The 20607-nt window shown below is 41.1% G+C and overlaps 1 protein-coding gene across 3 annotated transcripts in view; it reads left to right on the top strand.

The window, feature by feature from the left end:
- Positions 1-20607, top strand: part of grk4 (G protein-coupled receptor kinase 4) — a 49784-nt gene that overhangs the window by 3456 nt on the left and 25721 nt on the right. For 2 of the 3 annotated variants that reach the window (XM_034688022.1, XM_034688021.1), the window contains exons 2-4: positions 11728-11823; positions 19087-19199; positions 20266-20343. In XM_034688022.1, the coding sequence (XP_034543913.1) occupies positions 11728-11823; positions 19087-19199; positions 20266-20343 (287 nt within the window). Of the gene's footprint in view, positions 1-9765; positions 9797-11727; positions 11824-19086; positions 19200-20265; positions 20344-20607 lie in introns of those variants that run through there. The other variant, XM_034688023.1, reaches the window with a different exon arrangement.

A 20607-nucleotide genomic window follows, 5' to 3' on the forward strand; every position in this document is an offset into this window, starting at 1 on the left:
CGTGATAATTCCATCACCTGAAGTTTTGAGGAGTTGTTTACATCACATGCAGACAATTGAGCAGAGTGGAGCCAGTATTTTGAGGAAAATATGAAACAAAAGTGACGTGTTTACCTTGTGGATGATATGCTGCTTTGGAGCAGTCCGGTCCGTTTACGCCAACAACATCTTGGAGAGGGGTTATCCACCTTTTGATCCTCTCAAGTTTACAAAATGCCAGATTTTTGTGCGGAGGTGAGAAGTTGCTGTGCAAAATTTTACTACTGCTACTGATTATAGTAACAGACTGTATTGCTTAAGGATTTGCTGCAATTCAGGGGTACATCTCTGCACACAATGTTGTTAAAATCATTTAAGATCATTTAGAACATGTGTTGTGATAGTTTGTCCCATGGTCTCCCTTGTATACATATCCTGCAGCACCTGAGTTGGCAGAACACCATATTATAAGACCAGATGGTGAAGTGAAGTCTTTTGAGAGAAATTAGACTTTTAAGCTGTAAATGATCCTTCCTCCACTGCAAGTATTTTTCAGAGCTATTTAATAACCACATTGGAGGTTCATGTTAAAAAATGGAAATAAAAAAAAAAAAATCCAGGTTGTCTAACTGACAAGTTTCTTATCTTAAAGAAGCAATTTGAGCAGAATAGCACCGGTGATTCCATCGTCAAAATTAAAGCCATAACTCTGATTTATTTACATACTTGAATAACGTCTTGTACGCTGCTTAGTTTGGACAAAAGCTGTATTGAAATTATGTTGGTGTTGCAGATTTAATGGGACAGCTCCCAATCATCTATAAGGTAAAATTAGTTTAAGTTCTTCCAGTTGAAAATGAAAAATACACAACATGTTGTAAATCTTCAACTCATTCAGTTCTATTAAAAGTTGAGTTTTCTTTGAGCACAAAGTATTTGAGGTTATTTATCCTTGCGGTTTGTCTTTACTGAGCTTATAGGACTCCTGATAGAGACCGATGACTGTTAATCCTGATTTATACTTCTGTGTTGAATCAATGATGTAGCCTGCGCCAAGGTCTGCATAGCTACCATACCTACGCCAAGGCCCGCGCACGTAGCTGACGCGTACGTCCTCCAAAATGTAACTACGCATCAAATCGACGTGGACCCCAAGATTGGTTTGCTCGGCGGCATTGTATTTCCAGCATTTAAAGCACTTCCGGGATCCCCGCTAATCAGCCACACATCTGCTGTGTATTTAATCTCCTCCTCTCTATTCTTCCCTGTAATCATGTCTGTATGATAAACAGTAACATGTATCAGCTGTAGATTAACAGAACACGCTCTGAATCGCTGTGGAAAAGTTAACAGAGATGGTAGCGGGCCTGGAAACATGCGACCGGCTACCAGAGAGGCCGCACTGCCCTCAAGCGTTTCGGTAGAGAATTGCTGCACGGCACAAGTATGTGGTGCTCATGTCCGTGTCAGCCCCTGCTGTGTAGGGGTGATGCAGAAGTATAAACAAGTCCTAGGTCTCATTAGTTCAATTCTTGAGTTAAGTTTTTTTTAATGTAGCTTCCCTGGTAATTAACTAACTTGACCCTGATTTTCAAAGAATTTGTGAAGAGGTAACATCCATTTAGCAAAATACAGAACAGACTTTGGTGTGACTTGCTGAGGCAGGCTTTGTTAGAGATAGTTGTCTGTGCAAAGTTGATGATGATAAATGAAGGGCATAGACCAACAGAAATAAATGATGTAGCTAAGTATTACTATTCAGTACAAAATGATATGCAAAGGGAACATATTTCTGCATGTATTACATTTATACAGGGAATCTATCTCTGATATCTCTATATCTCTCTTGCCGTTATCCTAAGGTCACATTTCACCTGATGTTTCTTTCATCATTTCTACTGTTCATAATAAGGAAGGAATGTGTACAATCCAATGCTCACATTCCTCTGTCTAACTAAAGAAATGAATCCTGCTTATGTAACTGATTTCCACTAAACAAGTTGAACGTATTTTCCCTGCCAGAGAACACTGCATATGTACGTAGATATGACTCTGCTTTTGGTGTCACTAACCTCTCTCTGCCCCTGGGCCTCTCCTCTCCACCAGCCTTCAAATTGTAGGCCAGCAGGTTCTCTCAGAACACTTGTGAGGCTTTTCTTATGACGCAAGCCAGCGTAGCTTTATTAGTTTTGTGGTCATTGCTGGGCTAACACTTGTTGTCATCACTCTGGGGTATTTCCTCCAGCCGAGGCTCATTAAACACAGTGCTTTGTGACTTTCCCTTGAAGTGGGACTTATCTTACAGTTGTTGCACCCACAAATGGGCTGTGTGGAGAGGGAGACGCAGTATGTTGCGTACATGACTCTGCTGCATGACACTACCAGCGGCACTTAACTGGTGGCTACTGGGACGGTCATTAGCGCAATTTTTGGGCAAGCTGACTAAGCATAAAGACACATTTTAAAACCACTTGGTGAACATCATAGGGACGTGACTCCAGCTTTGTTGGAATAATGTCCTCCTCCTATGAGAACCGGGCTGTCAGCCTGATTTTAACAATGTGCATGGTCAAGTGTATTTCCAAATATTTTATAAGATTCAAATAAAAAACAGACGTTTTTTTTTTATGTTTTAAATATCAAACATTCTTATAGTTAGAATGTAGGCGTCTTTCCTTGGTTTAACTTGAGCTAGTCCTGCTTCCAAATATGACATGACGCTGTTGTGTTGTCTAGGATAATCTTCAGTGTGTTGTATGTGCTGTATGCTCCACTCTTAAAGACTCTGTACTAGGGATAGGCAATGATTTTGGAATATTCGTATATTTGTTCACTTAGTAAGAATCGAAGAGTTACTTAGAATATTTTCTCATTTTAAAAGTACAATTTTACTGGTGCCTGGATCTAATACGGTATTCCCACCAGACGGTGGCTATAGAGCTTCTTAAAGCTGTTTGCTAACTGTATTAGCAAACAGAAGAAGAAGAAGAATGCTAACTGCATTAAATAGCAAAAGAAGAAGAAAACATATGCGACAGTTGCAGCTAGGGCTGGTAACGATAATTATCGTGAAATCATTTTTCTCAATATAAATAGAACAAATGTTCAATAAAAATCGATATAGATAAACCTGTTATTAAACCCCCCAACCACATGAAAGGGAGGCGCTAATGAGCCTTAAACACTAGTTGCCACCCAACATTAGACAGAAGAAGAAGGCAGCATTGAACATCCAATCATGTCGCAGAGTGAGAGGTAGGCTGTGCTTGAAGACCTTCGCAGCGGAATGTAAACGCAGCTGAAACGGACCAAAGATCTGCCTTTGAATTTAAATGAAATAATGATTTGATATTTATCTATATGGACTGATATGAAATATTTTTTTCGTGATAACATAATTTTCAATGTCACCCATCTCTAGTTGCAGTGATGTTCTCTGTTTCTGAATCTCAGACTACTACACACGTATTTCCAGAGACTGAGCGTGGCTGTAAAATGTAAACATAAACGCCATGCCGCGTCACAGTGCGTGTGTGGGTAGGGGGGGGGGATTATTCAAATAATCGTCGAATAGATGCCAATGATTATTGAACAGTATTTTGGCTTGAAATGCCCATCCCTACTCTGTACCATGGAGGCCCTTTGTTCCTCTTATTAAGAATGAACTAGTGCATCCTTCTTGAGAAAGATGGCTGATGAGTATTGTATATGATAATGATAATGATGGTAAACCTTCCCAATTCATCTTTTTACACCCTCTAACTCTCCGTAACAATCTTAAACGTAGTCTCCCCATGATCTCTTGTGGCCCCTCCCTTCCCCTTATCCTTCAAGATGCTGTGAAAACAAGGGTCAGTTTTCAAGCATGTCTTGGCGAGCTTTAATGGAATATCTTGAGATGGGGCAGAGCAGGAAAGGTCTTGTGAAACGCCACAGCATGCTAGTGGAATGGACACGATTGCATCTGGTGTGTGTGTGTGTGTGTGTGTGTGTGTGTGTGTGTGTGTGTGTGTGTGTGTGTGTGTGTGTGTGTGTGTGTGTGTGTGTGTGTGTGTGTGTGTGTGTGTGTGTGTGTGTGTGTGTGTGTGTGTGTGTGTGTGTGTGTGTGTGTGTCTTCTCTGCTCATGTAGTAAACTACATGACCCTTTATGTAGGACCCTATCGTACCATCTCTAGCCTCCCTACGCATTAGTTGTCTTTTCTTGAAATTTGTTCTGGATTTGTAATGTTAACAATTTTACAGTGACCCACAACCTCGCCTAGTGAGAGAGAGAAAGAGAGAGAGAGAGAGAAAGAGAGAGAGTGATGTCCAGCTATTAATAATTTATAAAGTCCTAACAGGAGAAGAAAATTGTTTATATGGGGAGGGCAAAAGGCTGAAGTCAGAGAGAGATGAAGGGGGCATGCCACAGAGGTGAGGATTAGAGGAGAGCACTGCTCCTGATATTTCTCTTTCCCCCTCTCTCTCAGCTGATGTGTGTCTTTCAGCGTGAGTATACAGACGGATTACCTTGCGCAAACACTGGACCTTTGCTTTGAATAGGCAACACAGATACTGGCAGCTAATGTTTTTCTTATCAGGGGCTACTCCGGCCAATCACACACTGTACAGCAGAGCCACTGGGAATGCAACAGCCCATTCATTATCATGGCTGTGCTCCATTGTGTTCATGCGCATGCTCACGTTACAAAGGGCCTAAACTATGCGTGACCCTCACTCAGTTTTTTAACCATAAAAGCCACGTTTTTAAAGTGTACCAAACCTCCACCTAGTATGTGTCTGTGCCAGAATGGGGGTAAGATCTGATGTGCATAGGCTGGTACTAAATATTCAGGTTACAATTACCTCAAAAATGTCTTGTTAAACAGGGTTATCAGTGTTTTGAAAGTTAGAAAAAATGCTACTACTGCCCAAAAATGTACTGGAGTTACCTCAGTATTTTTTATTCCTACATTTCTCATTTTACTTTTTGTTTTCTTTTTACTTTTATCCCCATCTTACTTGAAAATAACACTGTACAAGTACACACTGTCCCTTTTCCCTGATCTCCATACTGCCTATCTTAAGGCAGAGTTCAAGAAAGGAAATCTTGAACTCATTAAATTTCCCTCTGTGTAAGTTTGTCGCTGACTGCCAAGTGACATATTGTGTGAAGATGTAAATAGCGTCTAGTTGCTGCCATGTTGGGTCTGTCACTGTCACAGAAGAGCTGGATTTTTCGGTCTTGTGGCTGTTACTCTGAGTGTCAGCATGTGACATGTGTTCATCAGATGGGTGAGTGGCTTCTCCCATATGGCGATGCAAAATGAAGATGGGTTGTGAAGACAGCAGCGCTACACGGCCCCGTGTCCACAGTTACATCTGAGAACACTGGCAGTCACTGCAGAAGAAGTTGCCAGTGATGCTGTTCCACAACCAAGTGTATTTTTAATCTTTTACATTAAGACCAAATGTTCTTTTTTTCATTATGGGTGGAGATGAACACTTCTTGTACAGTGTTTATGTGTGAATTTTGTATGTTCTCAGCATAGACTGTATAAATAATGAATGTAGTATCCGTGACGTCACCCATCTGTTCCTGAGCGCTGTTTTGAAGCCAATTGACCGCGGGAGCCATATTGGAAAGGTTGAACCCAAACAAACTTAGTGTGAGGTAAAGGGGGGGGGTTTGAGCTTCCTAGCCAACAGCTATGTGTTCCCGCCTGTCAGTCAAGTCAGTCATGTCCTTATTTGGGCAAAAACTCATGATCTTAATATCTTCTGAACCAAAAAGTTCACCCACCGTACAGTGTATCAAAAATGGACGAAGTATCCGTGATGTCACCTAGCTGTTTTGAAGCCAATCGTTGGCAGGTCCCATATTGGAAATGCTGTACACAACCAAACGTCGTCCAAGTTAGTGTGAGGTAAAGAGGCGGGCCTTTAGTCTTTTCGCTAACAGCTATGTGTTCCCGCCTGTCAGTCACGTCAGTCATGTCCTTATTTGGGCAAAAACTCGTAATCTTAATATCTTCTGAACCGTCTCGTTAGAAAAAAAATCCCCCCCCGTACAGTGTGTGCCGATAGAGAAACCTAAACTGTTTTATGAACTAGGCTGTAAACATGTTTATTTCTGCTGCAAAGAGTATCTTTTTTGAATGAGTGTGTATGTGGTTTCCGGTGTTTCTGCAGCCAGCCTCAAGTGGACGCTCCATGAACTGCAGTTTTTAGCACTTACGCATGGGCTTCATATTTTAAGACTGGAGGTTGCTGCTTGTGAGCACATAATCATACAAGAGAAGCTTAAGATTTTTGGGCCTGTTGCATTAATGCACTGAAAGGGTGTTATTTTTTTTAGATGGACGCTCCTGTTCCAGCATTTTTTCCCAAACTCACCAAAGTCACCCTGAGCTAATTTTTATTATCTATTCATTGACGTCTTCCACTTAAAAGGATGGGAATAGGGCAGGAACGGAAGCATATTTTGGATGGCAATGAACCAAAATAACTGCCATAATGAACATGCCATGAAGAGAGCAAAGACAGAAGAGCCCCATGAATGTACGTTCATTAATCCACACACAGCTCACTGCAGATGGACAGAGAAATACAAACAGAAGCTCTGTGTAAACACTCTCTTATTCTCTATCTTGGTGTACTTTTTCTCATTTCTATGCTCCAAAAGCAAAACCGGTCAGACTTGAAAATGGAAACGCACCACAACATACCTCAGACAAAGTCAATGCACTGCTCTTAATGCATTCATAACAACTGGAAAAAGAGCTGCAGGTTGGATGAAGAGATAGATTACTACTTTGCAAATACACACTCAGTCATGTGATTTGCACTGACTCCAATGCACTATTGGTTAATTCCTCTTTACGAAAAGCAGATTGATGGATTTTATTAACAAGGAAGATAAGAACTGGGTTACCTTCTGTTGTGTCAAACCAGCTGATGTGCTATGCTCAGTCGTCCTTTCATCTGTAGCTAAGCTGTCTTGCAGTTTTTTCTGAGAATCTTTGCTGCATTTTGCTTTTGTTAGATTGCTCACAACAGAGCAACAGAAAACACGGGGGGATTGAGTGAGCGTGTATGTGTGGTAAAGGTAGCCAGTTGTTGGTAATATGTTGTACATCTTGAACTGCTATGTGGCCTGGATGACCCCTCTGTCCATATATCTTTTTAGGAAAGGAATGTGCATCCCTGTAGTCAGTCAGCGTGTCCCATGATTCAACATCAGCCTTTCTCAACATGTTCCAACTTTAGAATCTGGTCCTTGCTGCACATGCGCAGACCGGCTCTTCTGAGGTTCTGTGCTATGATCTCAGTGCTGGCTGTAGCTTGGATATGACTTAGCGAAACTGCTCTGAAGTCCATGTTTATGGAGGGCCCCGTTCTCTGCGAGGGGAGAACCAAAGTAAAATAAATACTTGCTCCATCCTGTCTGCATTAAGGGCCGGCACACATGGCTTTGACGTCAGAGTGACATTAAACAGGGTGAGGTGGCCCAGCCAGCTCAAATAGGCACGTGCATACACACACTCTTATACCGTGCCACCAGAATCCCAGTCTTTAATTTTTTGTACCATTGTCTAAGTCTATTTTGTCGCTTTTGACAGGTTTTCTTAGTTTCCATCTGCACACAACAACTATCATTAGAATGTGTTACAGGTGCTACACGTCTCAACACTTACATTTTCTTTTAATAGTATCAGCTTCAGAAAGATTCCAACTTAAACTCTGACAATCCGTTACTTTTGTTGCTGCTAGTTTGACTATACTCATTAGTCATTGTTTTTGGCTCGTGTGTGCAAGGATTTATCTTTTAAAGGAACCATCAGTGGATTTCATCTGCAAATTCAACACAAAAAAGTGCATCATCAATCTTTCCTGCTGTTCCTTTCTTTCCTTGCAATAAAAAACGTCTCTTCTCCTCTTAGACAGAAACACAAATGTAAATCTATGTATGTGTCTGAGTTTGCCCTGCAGCCTCACAACAGGTCTTTCAACATGCCTGTTAGCATCTACAACCTGAAACGGCTGCATTTCTTTTTTACCCAATGCGTTGCAGACCAACCTTACATTGTAACCCAAACTGCAGTCTTTCCTAAACCAAGGCAAGGAGAGTTGGAGACTCTCATCCTCGGACTTGTGACCACATGGTTAGAAACGTTTTAGGTTGGCTTAGTTTTGCTTAGGACAGATCATAGTTTAGGTAAAGAATACTAAGTCGGTGTTGACTTTGTTTATCATGGGATGTCAACAGTGGCCTCCTTGGTAAAAATGCTGTGTTTGACTTGCTGGTTTGTTTACCCAAGTACAGCTGACTAGTCGTATCAATTGAAAACATTAGTACAGGTTAAAAAAAATATCTGGATTTAACAAAAGTAAAAAAATATTAAAGCCGCAAGCAGCGATGAACGGGCCCTCGCACACCCGCAGCCGCCGCCTACGTGAGCCTAATACAAAAAATGTTACAAATATTTTTCTCTCATGTAACCATCCTGCACAAGGTGCTCAAACGTAGTATTGAATACTTACGAAGTCCTTTGAAAAAATAGATACAAGTCCCCAATCCCAAAAAGGTGGAGACACTGTGTAAAATGGCGATAAAAATAGACGGTTATGGTTTCCAAAAAATGTCAACGTCAATGAAAATAATGCAAATGTTGAAACTGAAAATGTATTGTTTTTTGTGAAAAAAAATATAATCAAAATTAAATTAAATTTGATGCTAGCAACATGTTCCGAAAAAGTTGGGACCATAGACTGTAAATAAAAATGGACAGCGTTGCTCCGCCTCTTCCCGTTGTACAGTTCTGAAGCCAAAAAATCCCTCTCCTGGGCGCAGCCATTGTGCAGCCAGAGCCTGTGAAGCCTTTGTAATAAGCTCCGCCCTACAGCATAACGTCACAAGACGCTGTGTGCCCTTTGAAGTTTCGTTCTACGGCGGCTGTGAATCAAAGGAAACCCGGAAGTAAAACCCCGTTTTTTAAACTCTAATAACTAACGAAAAATAAACTTTTCAGAAAAAAGAGGACTTGGACACAAAACAGTCAAATACTAACTACATATAACCACAGCATACGGATGTGAGAAACATTCGTACGATGTGTATTTATTCTTTAAAGTTTGACTGGGGGAGCAGTCAGATTTTTTGACCCATACTCAGATGGATTTTTTGACCCATACTGCAGCCAGCCACCAGGGGGCAGTCACACCGCTGAAAGCCTCACCACCAGGGCCGTATCCGGCACGCTTGGTTGGGACCAGTGCACATTGACTATCGTGTTGCATCACCTCTTCTTTTAACAACAGTCTGTACAGGTCTGGAGACTGAGGAGACCAGTTTCTGGAAGTTTGAATTTGAAATGTTGGCTCATTCTTCACTGGTAAAGAATTTCAGCTGCTCAACAGTTTAGATTCTCCTTTGTTGTATTTTTTCTTTCATGATGCTCCAAATGTTCTCAATGGGCGACAAGTTTGGACTGCAGGCTGGCCACGTTGGCACCAGGCCTTTTCAATGTGGACATGCTGTTGTATTTTGCGCAGGATGTGGTTTGGGATTGGCTTGCTGAAAAATACAAGTTCTTCCCTGAAAAAGGCATTGTCTGTATTTATCGTATATACCATTAACAGTGGGCTTATGCAGCTCCACAAATTTTTAATGTCAGACCACAATCCACCTCACATCAGTCCTGGGTGGCCCAGTTTTTATGTGGTTTTCTCATTGTTTTTTTTCAACCTGCATTTGTTGATGCAGAGATGGACTGTGTTCACAGATGTTTTTTTTTAAAGTGGTTTTAGCCAAATGCAGTGGCTTCCATTATAGAGGTATGTCTGTTTCTAGAGCAGTGTTAGGGTTAGGGTTAGGGTTAGGGGGTTGGGGTTAGGGTTAGGGTTACCTGAGGGTCTGAAGACCAAGGTCATCTGGTTGTGACCAAGGTCATCTGGTTGTGACCAAGGTCATCTGGTTGTGACCAAGGTCATCTGGTTGTGAAGCACCAGAGAATAGGTTTCTCTCATAGACTGTACAAATAATGGACGTAGTATCCGTGACGTCACCCATATGTTTCTGAAACGCTGTTTTGAGGCCAATCGTCGGTGACAGCCATATTGGAAATGTTGACCTCGACATTACTGCTGTCGAGCGAGTGTGAGGTAAAGAGCCTCCAAGCCAACAGCTTGTTTGTTCCCGCCTGTCAAAATTCACCCCAGGACAGTGTGTACCAATCGAGAAATTAGCTATCCGGACTACACTCTTTTTTTTTTTTTTTGTACCAGACTGTAAACATGTTTATTTCTGCTGTAGAGATCAGCTTTTTTAAATGTGTGTGTGTGTGTGGTTTCCAGTACTTCCGGAGCCAGCCTCAAGAGGACACTAGATGAACTGCAGTTTTTAACACTTCTGCAATGGCTTCAATTCTCGCGGCCGGAGGTTGCCGCTTGGTTTCTCTTTGGGTTCATAACACTGAAGTAAGATAGAGTGATGTGCTGTGTCCTTCTGGTACTTGATACAGATGAAAAAAAATCATCTTCACAGCCGCTCGTTTACACCTAAATCACTTGAAAGTTGGCATTCCCAGAGACATTGATCAGGTCTTGTCCTCAGAGAAAGGTAGATTTACAAAGGGTTCTGAGATTGGTTGGGAGATGTTTTCTGTGTTTTGTTGACCCTGTCTCAATATATTTGGAGTTGATGGCGCTGCTGTTGCTGGTGTCTACTTTAAAATAGACAAGTATTTTCAAAAAATCTAAAACATTTTCAGTTTCAACATCTGCTTTGCACAAATTTAAAGTAACATGGTTTGAATGATTTTATAACTGTCAGACACTGTTTACCAACATATTACAACATTTTTAGATTAGGGACATGATTAACAGTCATTTCACAATTTTAAAATGACTTTATCTGTGGCTATTAATAACACTATACTTAGAGGTAGCGCTGTAATACAGTGCCTTTGTGTGTGCAAACATAACGCATATTAAGTACCATATACCACTGTAAATGGGGCTGGTGTAATGTGCTGGTGGGATGTGTCTTTGATTTTCTAGTTGGACCCATGTCCCATCTGCTATACTGTGGCTATAACATCCTTATGACAGACCTCAGCATACATTTGATAGTCCAAGAGATGTAATGTAGTTAAAAAGTATAATCTGTGAAAAAAGTGGTGTGTTTCAAAGGAAGAGGAATGGAGATGTTTTTGTAGAAGTGAACCATAGCCTTGACACACACCACACACGTACACACAAACCTACACAATGTTGTTGGACAGTCCTGTGGTGATTCATCTGACCCTGATGTGAGAGGTGAGGGACCTCTGGGCACTACAGCACTCTTAAGAGAGCCAGGTCACTCCATATATTTTGTTAAATGTCCATTCCAGCACCAGCCCCTGCTGGGGTGTGTGTGTGTGGTTGTTTATATTTTTGAGGCATGATGTGTGTCTGCCCCATGATCTCTTGAGCTGTCAACATTCTTCAGCACATGCTTCGTCGTGATGCATAGAGGCGACTGGTGAGATGAAGCAGCTGTCCCTGCCTGTGGTCACTGAGTGGTCAACACACACACACACACACACACACACACACACACACACACACACACACACACACACACACACACACACACACACACACACACACACACACACACACACACACACAATGCTTGATGTCCTCTCTTTTTGCTTGTTAAACATGACATGATTTTGGACTTGTTGGACGTGGTTTAAGTGATTTTTTTCTCTGTGTCTCAGGTGGAGGAGGAAAGAGGAATGGTCGCAGCAAGAAATGGAAGGAGATGCTGAAACTGCCTCACATCAGCCAGTGCGAGGAGCTACGTCGCACCATTGGTGAGAAACGCGGAGTGAATGTGAGCGTGTGTGTAAGGCAGAAAGATAACGTGCCATGCTGTGTCGTTGGGGTGGGTCTAACTGTTGGAGGAAGTACAGATTGGACTTCCTTCCTGTTTCTACCCGTCTCCACCCACAGTTTCAGGCAGGGGACAGGAAACCGTGTGTGTTCGTGTGTATGTGTGTGTCTCAGGGAACCCATTTGCACAGCTTTTCTTAACCTCAAAGTCTCTCTCAACAATGCTTGTCTCAATGAGTACTTGTTTGCTCGCACACTAACATTAAAATGTCTTCACTCCTTTGCTCCAACGTTAATGTGTGATTAATAAAAAAAGCAGATTTCTCAGTGTGTAGCCCAGACGAGTGTCATACTCCTGAGCTTCATTTTCTCCAAGGCCGTCTTACCCTCCCTGATCCTCTGTACGCCACACCTCTGGTAGTATGTGTGTAGGTGCCTGTGTGTGCGCGTATGTGCGCCTCAGTCTGCATGCAGAGGGAGAGGGAGAGGGAGAGGGAGAGGGAGAGGGAGAGGGAGAGGGAGAGAGAGAGAGAGAATGTGTAATAGTGCGTCACAGCTATCTCTGCCAGAGATTGCAGTGCTACCCTCACCCACATACTCTCCCTCCCTCTTAGCTGTCTCCATGCCTCCCCCTCCCACTATCTGTGTTTCTCTCTCTCCCTCCTTCCACCACTTCAGAGCTTTCTAACAGTGGCAGAACGGAAGAATTATTGAGGGAGAGAGTGAAAAACAGAAACAAAAGAGAGGGAGGTATTCACACCGGGGAGGGGGAGGGGGAGGGGGGTCTTTTAAGGACAGGAGAGGGTGAGAGTAACAGTGAGACGAGACGAGAGGAGGGAGGCTAAGTGAATGAGATGTTTAAATGCATAAACTCTCTAGATGAACGGTTTTCACTCTGTGATTTTTTCCCCTCACTGTTTTGTCTTCATTATTGCAAATGAAGACAAAAGGAGTGATTATCATAACTTGAATGTGTCTGTCATCAGTGGTGATAGAATACCGGCCTGAAAGCAGCATATAATTACCTTATGTGTGAAGCAGGATCTTACTGTCAGGTATTACATCTTTATTGCTTTTAGGATTATAACTTTGCTGAGGACTCTAAAAATGAGTCTGTATGCGACTGCGTGTGTGTTTGTGTGTATGTGTGTAACGCAGCAGCTGTTGAGGGTTACATACGTCACTATTACATAGACACTATTGCGTAAGTTCCCTATCACACTGAGCACAGGATCAAAATAATCCCTTTGCCTACTTAAACATACACCACACACACACACACACACACACACACACACACACACACACACACACACACACACACTGAGGTGCACATACATACTCATACGCAGTGTAGGAACAGCACATGAGGGATACAGTATAGCGACTGATTGCAGTGTCTTTGTTGAGTCTTGATGAGGTCGGCGATTTGACCTTAGCCTTGACAAGAGTGTGAGGTTTTTCTTGGAAGCCTGGATTATTTTTTGCCATCCTTAAAACCCTCTGCTGTATAGCCCCTAAATGTTCACTTTATGCATTGCATTTACAATTGAGATCTTGCAGATTTTTCCTAAAAACAGTGTAAACCCAAATTAAAGTATTTCCTCTGAATTTTGCATTCATAATCCAGAAGAAGAAATATGTGGTGCTGTGTGTCTCTGCAGAGTGTATGCTCTCTGTCAATATTTTATAATTTTCTATCAGTCATTGTGCGGTGGATTCCCTGTAACAGTGTACAGGTCAGGACTGATAAACATGTAAGGAAGAGGTGGCATTCTACGCAATTTGCAACAGACTCAAACTTAATGTGTGCATCTTTATGAGCCGTCAGTCGATATTGATAATTATCATGATAAATATCAAAGCAGTTTTTCATTTAAATGTAAAGTCAGCTTTTTGCTCCTGAGTGAAAGTTGAAGCAACCAGACATTTCTTACCTTGCTAACAGGAAGCAGGTCTTTTGTGTAAAATGAGATTTTTGTAGATTCTTATTTTTCTCAGGTTGAGATTATTTGGATAGTTTGATTTAAATGTACCACAAATATATATCAAATTGTTTACTGTGTATGAGTATAGTAGAGTTTTTTTGAGCTGTGCTATCCCCTTTTAACGATAATTATCGTTATCGAATTATCGCCCAGCCCTATACTCAGCCCTACTCCCTCTCTCTGTCTTTCATTTGCTTGAGGCAGCTTCTCGTGAAATTGTGAGTGTAGATTTTTTTCATTCTTTTTCATACACTTTTTGATACTATTGATTGTAAAAATAGAGAATCTGGTATGGTTTAAAAGTGTAGTAAATGTTGACAACCTTACAAGAGACGTTTCTGATACGAAAGAGAAACTTTTCATCCGTGGAATGCAGGACTCCACTCACTTAAGCTGCTTATCTGCACTATTATCTGCATTACCATTGTCAAAACTTACAAAGGGTACCAAAGCAACCTGTACTGTTTGACACCCTTCTGTTGGGTATGAGACCTACCGATCCAACCCTTAAGGGTGGAGCTACACACACTACAATCTGTTGATTGAGAGAGAGGAGGGGTGGGAAGAGATCATACTGGATTATATTTCTCCGTCCTAACCGGATGTTATTTGATCAGTAAATGATTTACCTTTAGTTATGACTCTGTTTAATGCATGTTCTTACTCATATCAGGAAAAGCTTTGAGGTATTATACAGGTGTTGGTGCTTGGTCTTGTCAAAAAACGGGTGCTTAACACAGACACCAGCTAAGCAGTGAGAAGGTCACCGAGATGGATGCAAAGAGAGAGGGAGATTGCACAAGACTAAATATTTCTTGTAACCTGATGTTATTCAATAAGTAACATGTCTTATCTGCACCTACTTTGTTTTATTGCCAGTAATAGTCACTGGGGCAGAGAGAGAGAGAGAGAGAGAGAGAGAGAGAGAGAGAGAGAGAGAGAGAGAGAGGAGAGAGAGAGAGAGAGAGAGAGAGAGAGAGAGAGAGAGAGAGAGAGAGAGAGAGAGAGAGAGAGAGAGAGAGAGAGAGAGAGAGAGAGAGAGAGAGAGAGAGAGAGAGAGAGAGAGAGAGAGAGACTCCTGGTTGGCTGACAGGTCACCGTGTGCTACTCCTGACCTGGGGATGATATGAAAATGTCTAATGGCCCATTAACATAGAAAAAAATGTCCTCACTGTAATAAAGATTTGACGAGGATCATCAGACTAACATGTGAATAATGGCTCTCAAGAGTGTAATTTTGACATTCATGCAGGAAGTACCAAACATTTATTTATTATTTAAATGAAATATTTTTTGCTTTAAGAGTTTAAATACAATATGAGTAAGAGTTGGTCGCTGAAAATACACAAAAATGAATCAAATAAAGTATTTCACGATCAAACTTTTCCCCTGACAATACTTCAACAATTCTGTTTTTAATGTGACATTTACATTTTAAGTTGTATCAACTTAATTAGGAAAATAATTAAATAAAAGGGAGCTACTATATGCTGCCAATGGGGAAAAAAAATAAAAATGGACATTTTTATTAACATCAGGATTTTTTTTTTTCTAAGTCCTGCAATTTGAAAAACCACAACAGCAGTAAAAAAGGTTATCCTCCTTATCCTCCAAACAAAGACATCAGCATTATCTTTTTATGGTACACTATTTTCACGTTTTAGGCATAGAGACATTTGCGTGACATATTTGTGTTTGATTCTTTTTTATTTGGATTATGCTGGGTGCCATCCAGAGGCCAATGGATCATTTAGAAGTCACATGAGTTGCTCAATAGTTCACTTTCTTAAATACATCCTTTTAAACATTGCGCAACATGTACTGTGACTATTATTACACAAGGAATGTGTCACACCAAAGACTGACAGTTGTGCTGTGATATGTCAGAGGATTGGAGCTAAAGGTTCAGCAAAACTGACCGCCTTGGAATCTGGACAACCCGAACTTTATCCGTAAGAAAGACATGAAACATTTTCAAGATGCTCTTTGTAAACAAGAGCCTCGATCCAAATCACTTTAAATTCCCCTGCGTACTTCAATTTACGTACAATGATTCCAACTGAGCTAGACTAAGATAATTTTCTTTTTGGCTACAGTGGAAAAGCTTACTTGGTTGAATTCAGTTTGTTTGTGTTTACACAGCACATTTGCCAAAACAGCTTATCAACGAATCAGCTCATTACATGTACGCACAAGCAGCTTATTACTCCGGCAGTGTTGATAACCTGTCACAGTGACAGAGAAAAAGGGAAGTCAACAAGTTCATGGGGAACAAAAGGTTGACAATTAAACGCTTTGTGGTAGATATTTGATCATACACATCTTAAAAAATGATTGTTTGACCTGATTAAATTCAACAAAAAACATTTGAAGGGTGGGACAAAATATTGATAGAGCGATTGAATGTGTCCTGACTCATCATAATGTTATTGTATCACTGGTGCCACATTTGAACTAAAAAATGATGTGGTTTTCCTTACAATCAGACTCACTGTTTCAGTTCTTTGTGACTCCTCACGGCGGCCATTATCAAATCAGTCTCGCAATTTATCTTTTAGTGGCATTATGCTATTTTCAGCTAATCAAATATTGTGTGTGTGTGTGTGTGTGTGTGTGTGTGTGTGTGTGTGTGTGTGTGTGTGTGTGTGTGTGTGTGTGTGTGTGTGTGTGTGTGTGTGTGTGTGTGTGTGTGTGTGTGTGTGTGTGTGTGTGTGTGTGTGTGTGTGTGTGTGTGTGTGCGCGTGTGTGTTGTTGATCAAAGATGAAAGGCAATAAAGTGATGTTAAAGATCTTCCAGTGAGATTTTCTGGAAGTAAGAACTTTTGTCATCATAAAACCTTATGATTACAAAACATGCAGATGAAAGGAAACAATACAAATATTTTACATCTTCACTCCACTGTTAGCGCACCACCGTGCTGACTTTGTGGTTGTGGTTTTATAAGTGGAGAGCTTGAATGAGAAGCACAGAGCTGCAGAGCAGAAGGGAATGCTGTATAATAAACAGTGCAGCTGGGAGGGCTGTTGTGAAGAATTGATTTACTGTTGGAGGTTGTCCTGTAGCTGTCACCACTCAGAAATGTTCATCCCATGCATCCCTCCCCCTCCTCTGTTCTCATGCGCACATGTGTACGTGAATGTGTGTGGCCTATTTTGTTTGCATGTTTATCTTGTGTGCGTGTACATGTTTGTACTGTCAACCAGTGATGGAAAATGTCCTGGGTCTTCTTCCTCATTTCATGACAGAGGAAATATGACTCAAATGGACGCCATTAGTCCTAATAGGCTGGGGCCTGGCTGGCTGGAGCTGCATGATACAATAGCTCCTTTCAAAGAAGGGGCATGGACCTTTCTAACCATAACTAAAATACCCATTAGCACATCGTGTGTGTTTATAAAACTGCTGATTCTGTCACTGATAAATTTGGGAGATTATAAGCTATTGTTTATATGTATGTACCGCTCAGATTAGCTGCTTTATGTGGTTGATTTTCACAGTGGTTTTACAAATTAGTCAGTCTTTAAAGTTAAAGGGGGTTCTTATGGTTTTCTGTAAATATCTTAATGTTATTTTCTGTTTTGACCACGTCTGTTGAATGTATAAAAACAGCATTTACTTGGTAAGCTTCCAGCATCTTCACTTCCTGTTGAATATCCCAGCTTTTGCAGGCTGGGATGTCCTAGAGGGTTTTAGGAATTTTTTGTTATTGGGTAACTTATTTTAGGATGCATACTTTAAAGCAACAGGAGAAAATATGCAAAAATGACACTACCATGATTTAGGAATGATTAAGATGTAACAATGATAATAATAACTTTATTTGTATAGCGCTTTTCAAGACAAATTGCCAAGCACATTACAAACAATTTAAAAAAAAAACAGTATTCAGTAATTAAGAACATATTATCCAGCAGTTGTATTAAAACAAGCATCAAAACAATAAACCATAAAATCAATAAAAAGCGAGTCTAAAATAATGAGTTATAAGACGACAGTGTGTTAGCTTCCCGTATATCCTCCGGCAGGTCATTCCACAGCCTCGGGGCCCGAACAAAAAATGCTTGGTCGCCTTTTGTTTTTTTGTTTGAGCGTGGAATAGTTAGTAATGACCTACCGGAGGATCTGAGGTTACATGAATGCTCGAAGGGAGTCAAGAGGTCAGCAATGTAGTCTGGAGCTGACCCCCTACGAGCTTTAAAAGTCAACTCCATCGTTTTAAATTCAACTCTAAAACACAAAAGATGTGTGATAAGAATGTTCAATTTGGACTGTCAATGATATGAAATGAATTAATCATATGTTGAAACAAACATGTTAGCTTTAATCCACGTTCTCCTAGCTTCTTTCTCCTTCCTTGGTTGCAATGCTAGCTAACAAGGTACTGTAGACCAGCTGTGGTCCATTTTGCATCGACACCATTCAGTCAAAAGCAGCATGTTGAATTGAATACATGGCACACGAGTATGCAGCTTTTCTATAAGTTGCAGTGACAATCATTTTGATATTCAGAGGATTTGTTAATACTCGCAATTTAAGTAGCTTCCTGTTTTAAACATAGCTAAGACAAGCATTGAATGAAAAAGGCATCCATTGGTTGTTTCACACTCTGGATGAGAAGGCAAAACAGTGCTGCTGCCCCGGCAGTATGCAGAGAGACGTACGTTGGGTGCTCTAATTTTCTGCATGTAACAGTTTTACTAGTTCCTCTTCACAGGGCTGCAGCTCGCCTTAGAGCTCCAGGGAAAATGGAAAGAAAGGATCCTCTTTGCATCAAAGCAACATAAAATATGTACACATGCATTAATATATTCATGTTGTTCTACCTTGTGCCCTTTAACCGCACTAAACAAACATTTCAACAGTACACAAAGGCAGTTTAGAGTGCTTTACAACTATGGTAAATAAATGGACTCTGACATGGCGCTTTCTGAACTCAAAGCACTTTTATTTTACATGTTACATTCACTCAGTCACACCACATTCATACACTGATGGCCACAGTCGCCCTGAATTCATCAGATGCTTTTCTGTGTATTTATGCAATTTAACCTCCTTTTGATTGTTTCATTTTAACACTTTTGGGGGCCCAAGTAAAACGAAATAGATGTTGAAAATTTTGTGATGTTGATTTTATTAAATATTATTTTTTCTCAGACTTTTAAGAATCAGTTTGTACCCCCAAACGAACCAGTAGACTGACCACTGTTCTTCTCTTAATGTTTATCTTCCCTCTCTCTTTCTCTTCTCTTTCTCAGATAGGGACTACACCAGCCTATGTGAGAAGCAGCCCATTGGTAGGCTGTTATTCCGTCAGTACTGTGATACTAGGCCAGAGCTGAAACGCTGCATCGAGTTTATGGATGCTGTGGTAAGGTTTTAAACGACCCTTTTGCTATTACTCTGCCTGTACTGCTGTACTTATTTCATGCATTCTCCTTCACTTGGCTGTCCTTTGTCTTTGTCTCAGTCTCTCACATCTAATTTGTCTTTTGGTAATTCCTCCAATTCACTGGCCTTAATCAGACCCCGCAGAGCAAGGAATAAGAAAAGGAAAGTCTGCGCTTGGTCCTTTCCCTGCTCTTGGCAGTAGCTTGGGGTGGAGGGTGGGCGTAGGAGGTGATTAGCAACTTAGACAAGCTGTACAAGACAGACCCCCGCCCACCCCTTCCTCTATGCACTCCTCCATGAAGTCAAGCCCACGTCAGAGGCATGTCCCCAGGGTGAGCAGGCAAACACAAGCCCCAGCTTGTGTCTACGCCGCAGGAGGTATGCATGAAAGGAAAACAGGAGTGAAACATGCCTATTAATAAGAACCTACTTCAGTCTTTTGTAGTTACGAAAACAGCCACATAGTCAAGAAAACTGGGAGTGACATCTACTCATGATGATTGACAAACTGCAAAAAGTGGATCAAGTAACAACATTTTGGCGCTGAACATGCACTGTGAGTCTCAGAGAGGACACCACCATGCCTAGGCTGAGATCTGTAGTTTCTTTTCAGCCTCATTCCTCCCTGCAGAGCCTGTTTCCAAACAAACCACAAAGCGCTTAAAGCCCAGGCCATCTCCATGCCGTCAGCCATATTTGTCTGAAAACAATATTTGCCTGGGTGAAAACACAAGCTCATCATAAGACACGACAGATATAATGGACTGAGCGTGAAGATGAACGTTGTCGTAGTTTTATACCTTCACTAAGAAGAGGTTCGGTCACCAGCTACATCTCTGTTTACTGTGGTCCTGCACTAATTTAATTTCTCTCTCCCTCTTGTCCTCATTAACCCCTCTACCCTTTCCTCTCTCTTCCTCCTGTCTCAACCTTCCTCCGCCTCCTGGTGCCTGTCCCTCTCTCTGACCTTATTTGGAGAGATATTAAAGATGGCTTCTTGTGCGGGTGTTGTTGTTGTTGTTCACACTTGTGTTTCTCTCTGACAGGCCATGTACCAGCTAGCTCCTGACGAGAAGAGGAGGGACTGTGGACTGAATGTATTAGACACATACTTTAATAATGGGGTATGACACACACAAGCTTTCTAAATAAAATGGTCTGACATCATTTTAAATGTAACGTTTGTCTTATTCAAAATTGATTTATTTAAAGACACCAAAACTACAATGTGTTGTTTGTATTGATGTGTGGCGACTAACTTCCTTTATCATTTACAACATTAAGAAATACGATTTTAGAAATACAGTGAGGATCACAGACTGGTCTGTTGTGCTAGTAGAAGGAAGAAACAGGTTTGGTAAAAGTTTTTGTAGGCTCAAATGTTTACT

This window comes from Notolabrus celidotus, chromosome 7, assembly GCF_009762535.1.
Source record: "Notolabrus celidotus isolate fNotCel1 chromosome 7, fNotCel1.pri, whole genome shotgun sequence".
NCBI classification, from domain to species: domain Eukaryota; kingdom Metazoa; phylum Chordata; class Actinopteri; order Labriformes; family Labridae; genus Notolabrus; species Notolabrus celidotus.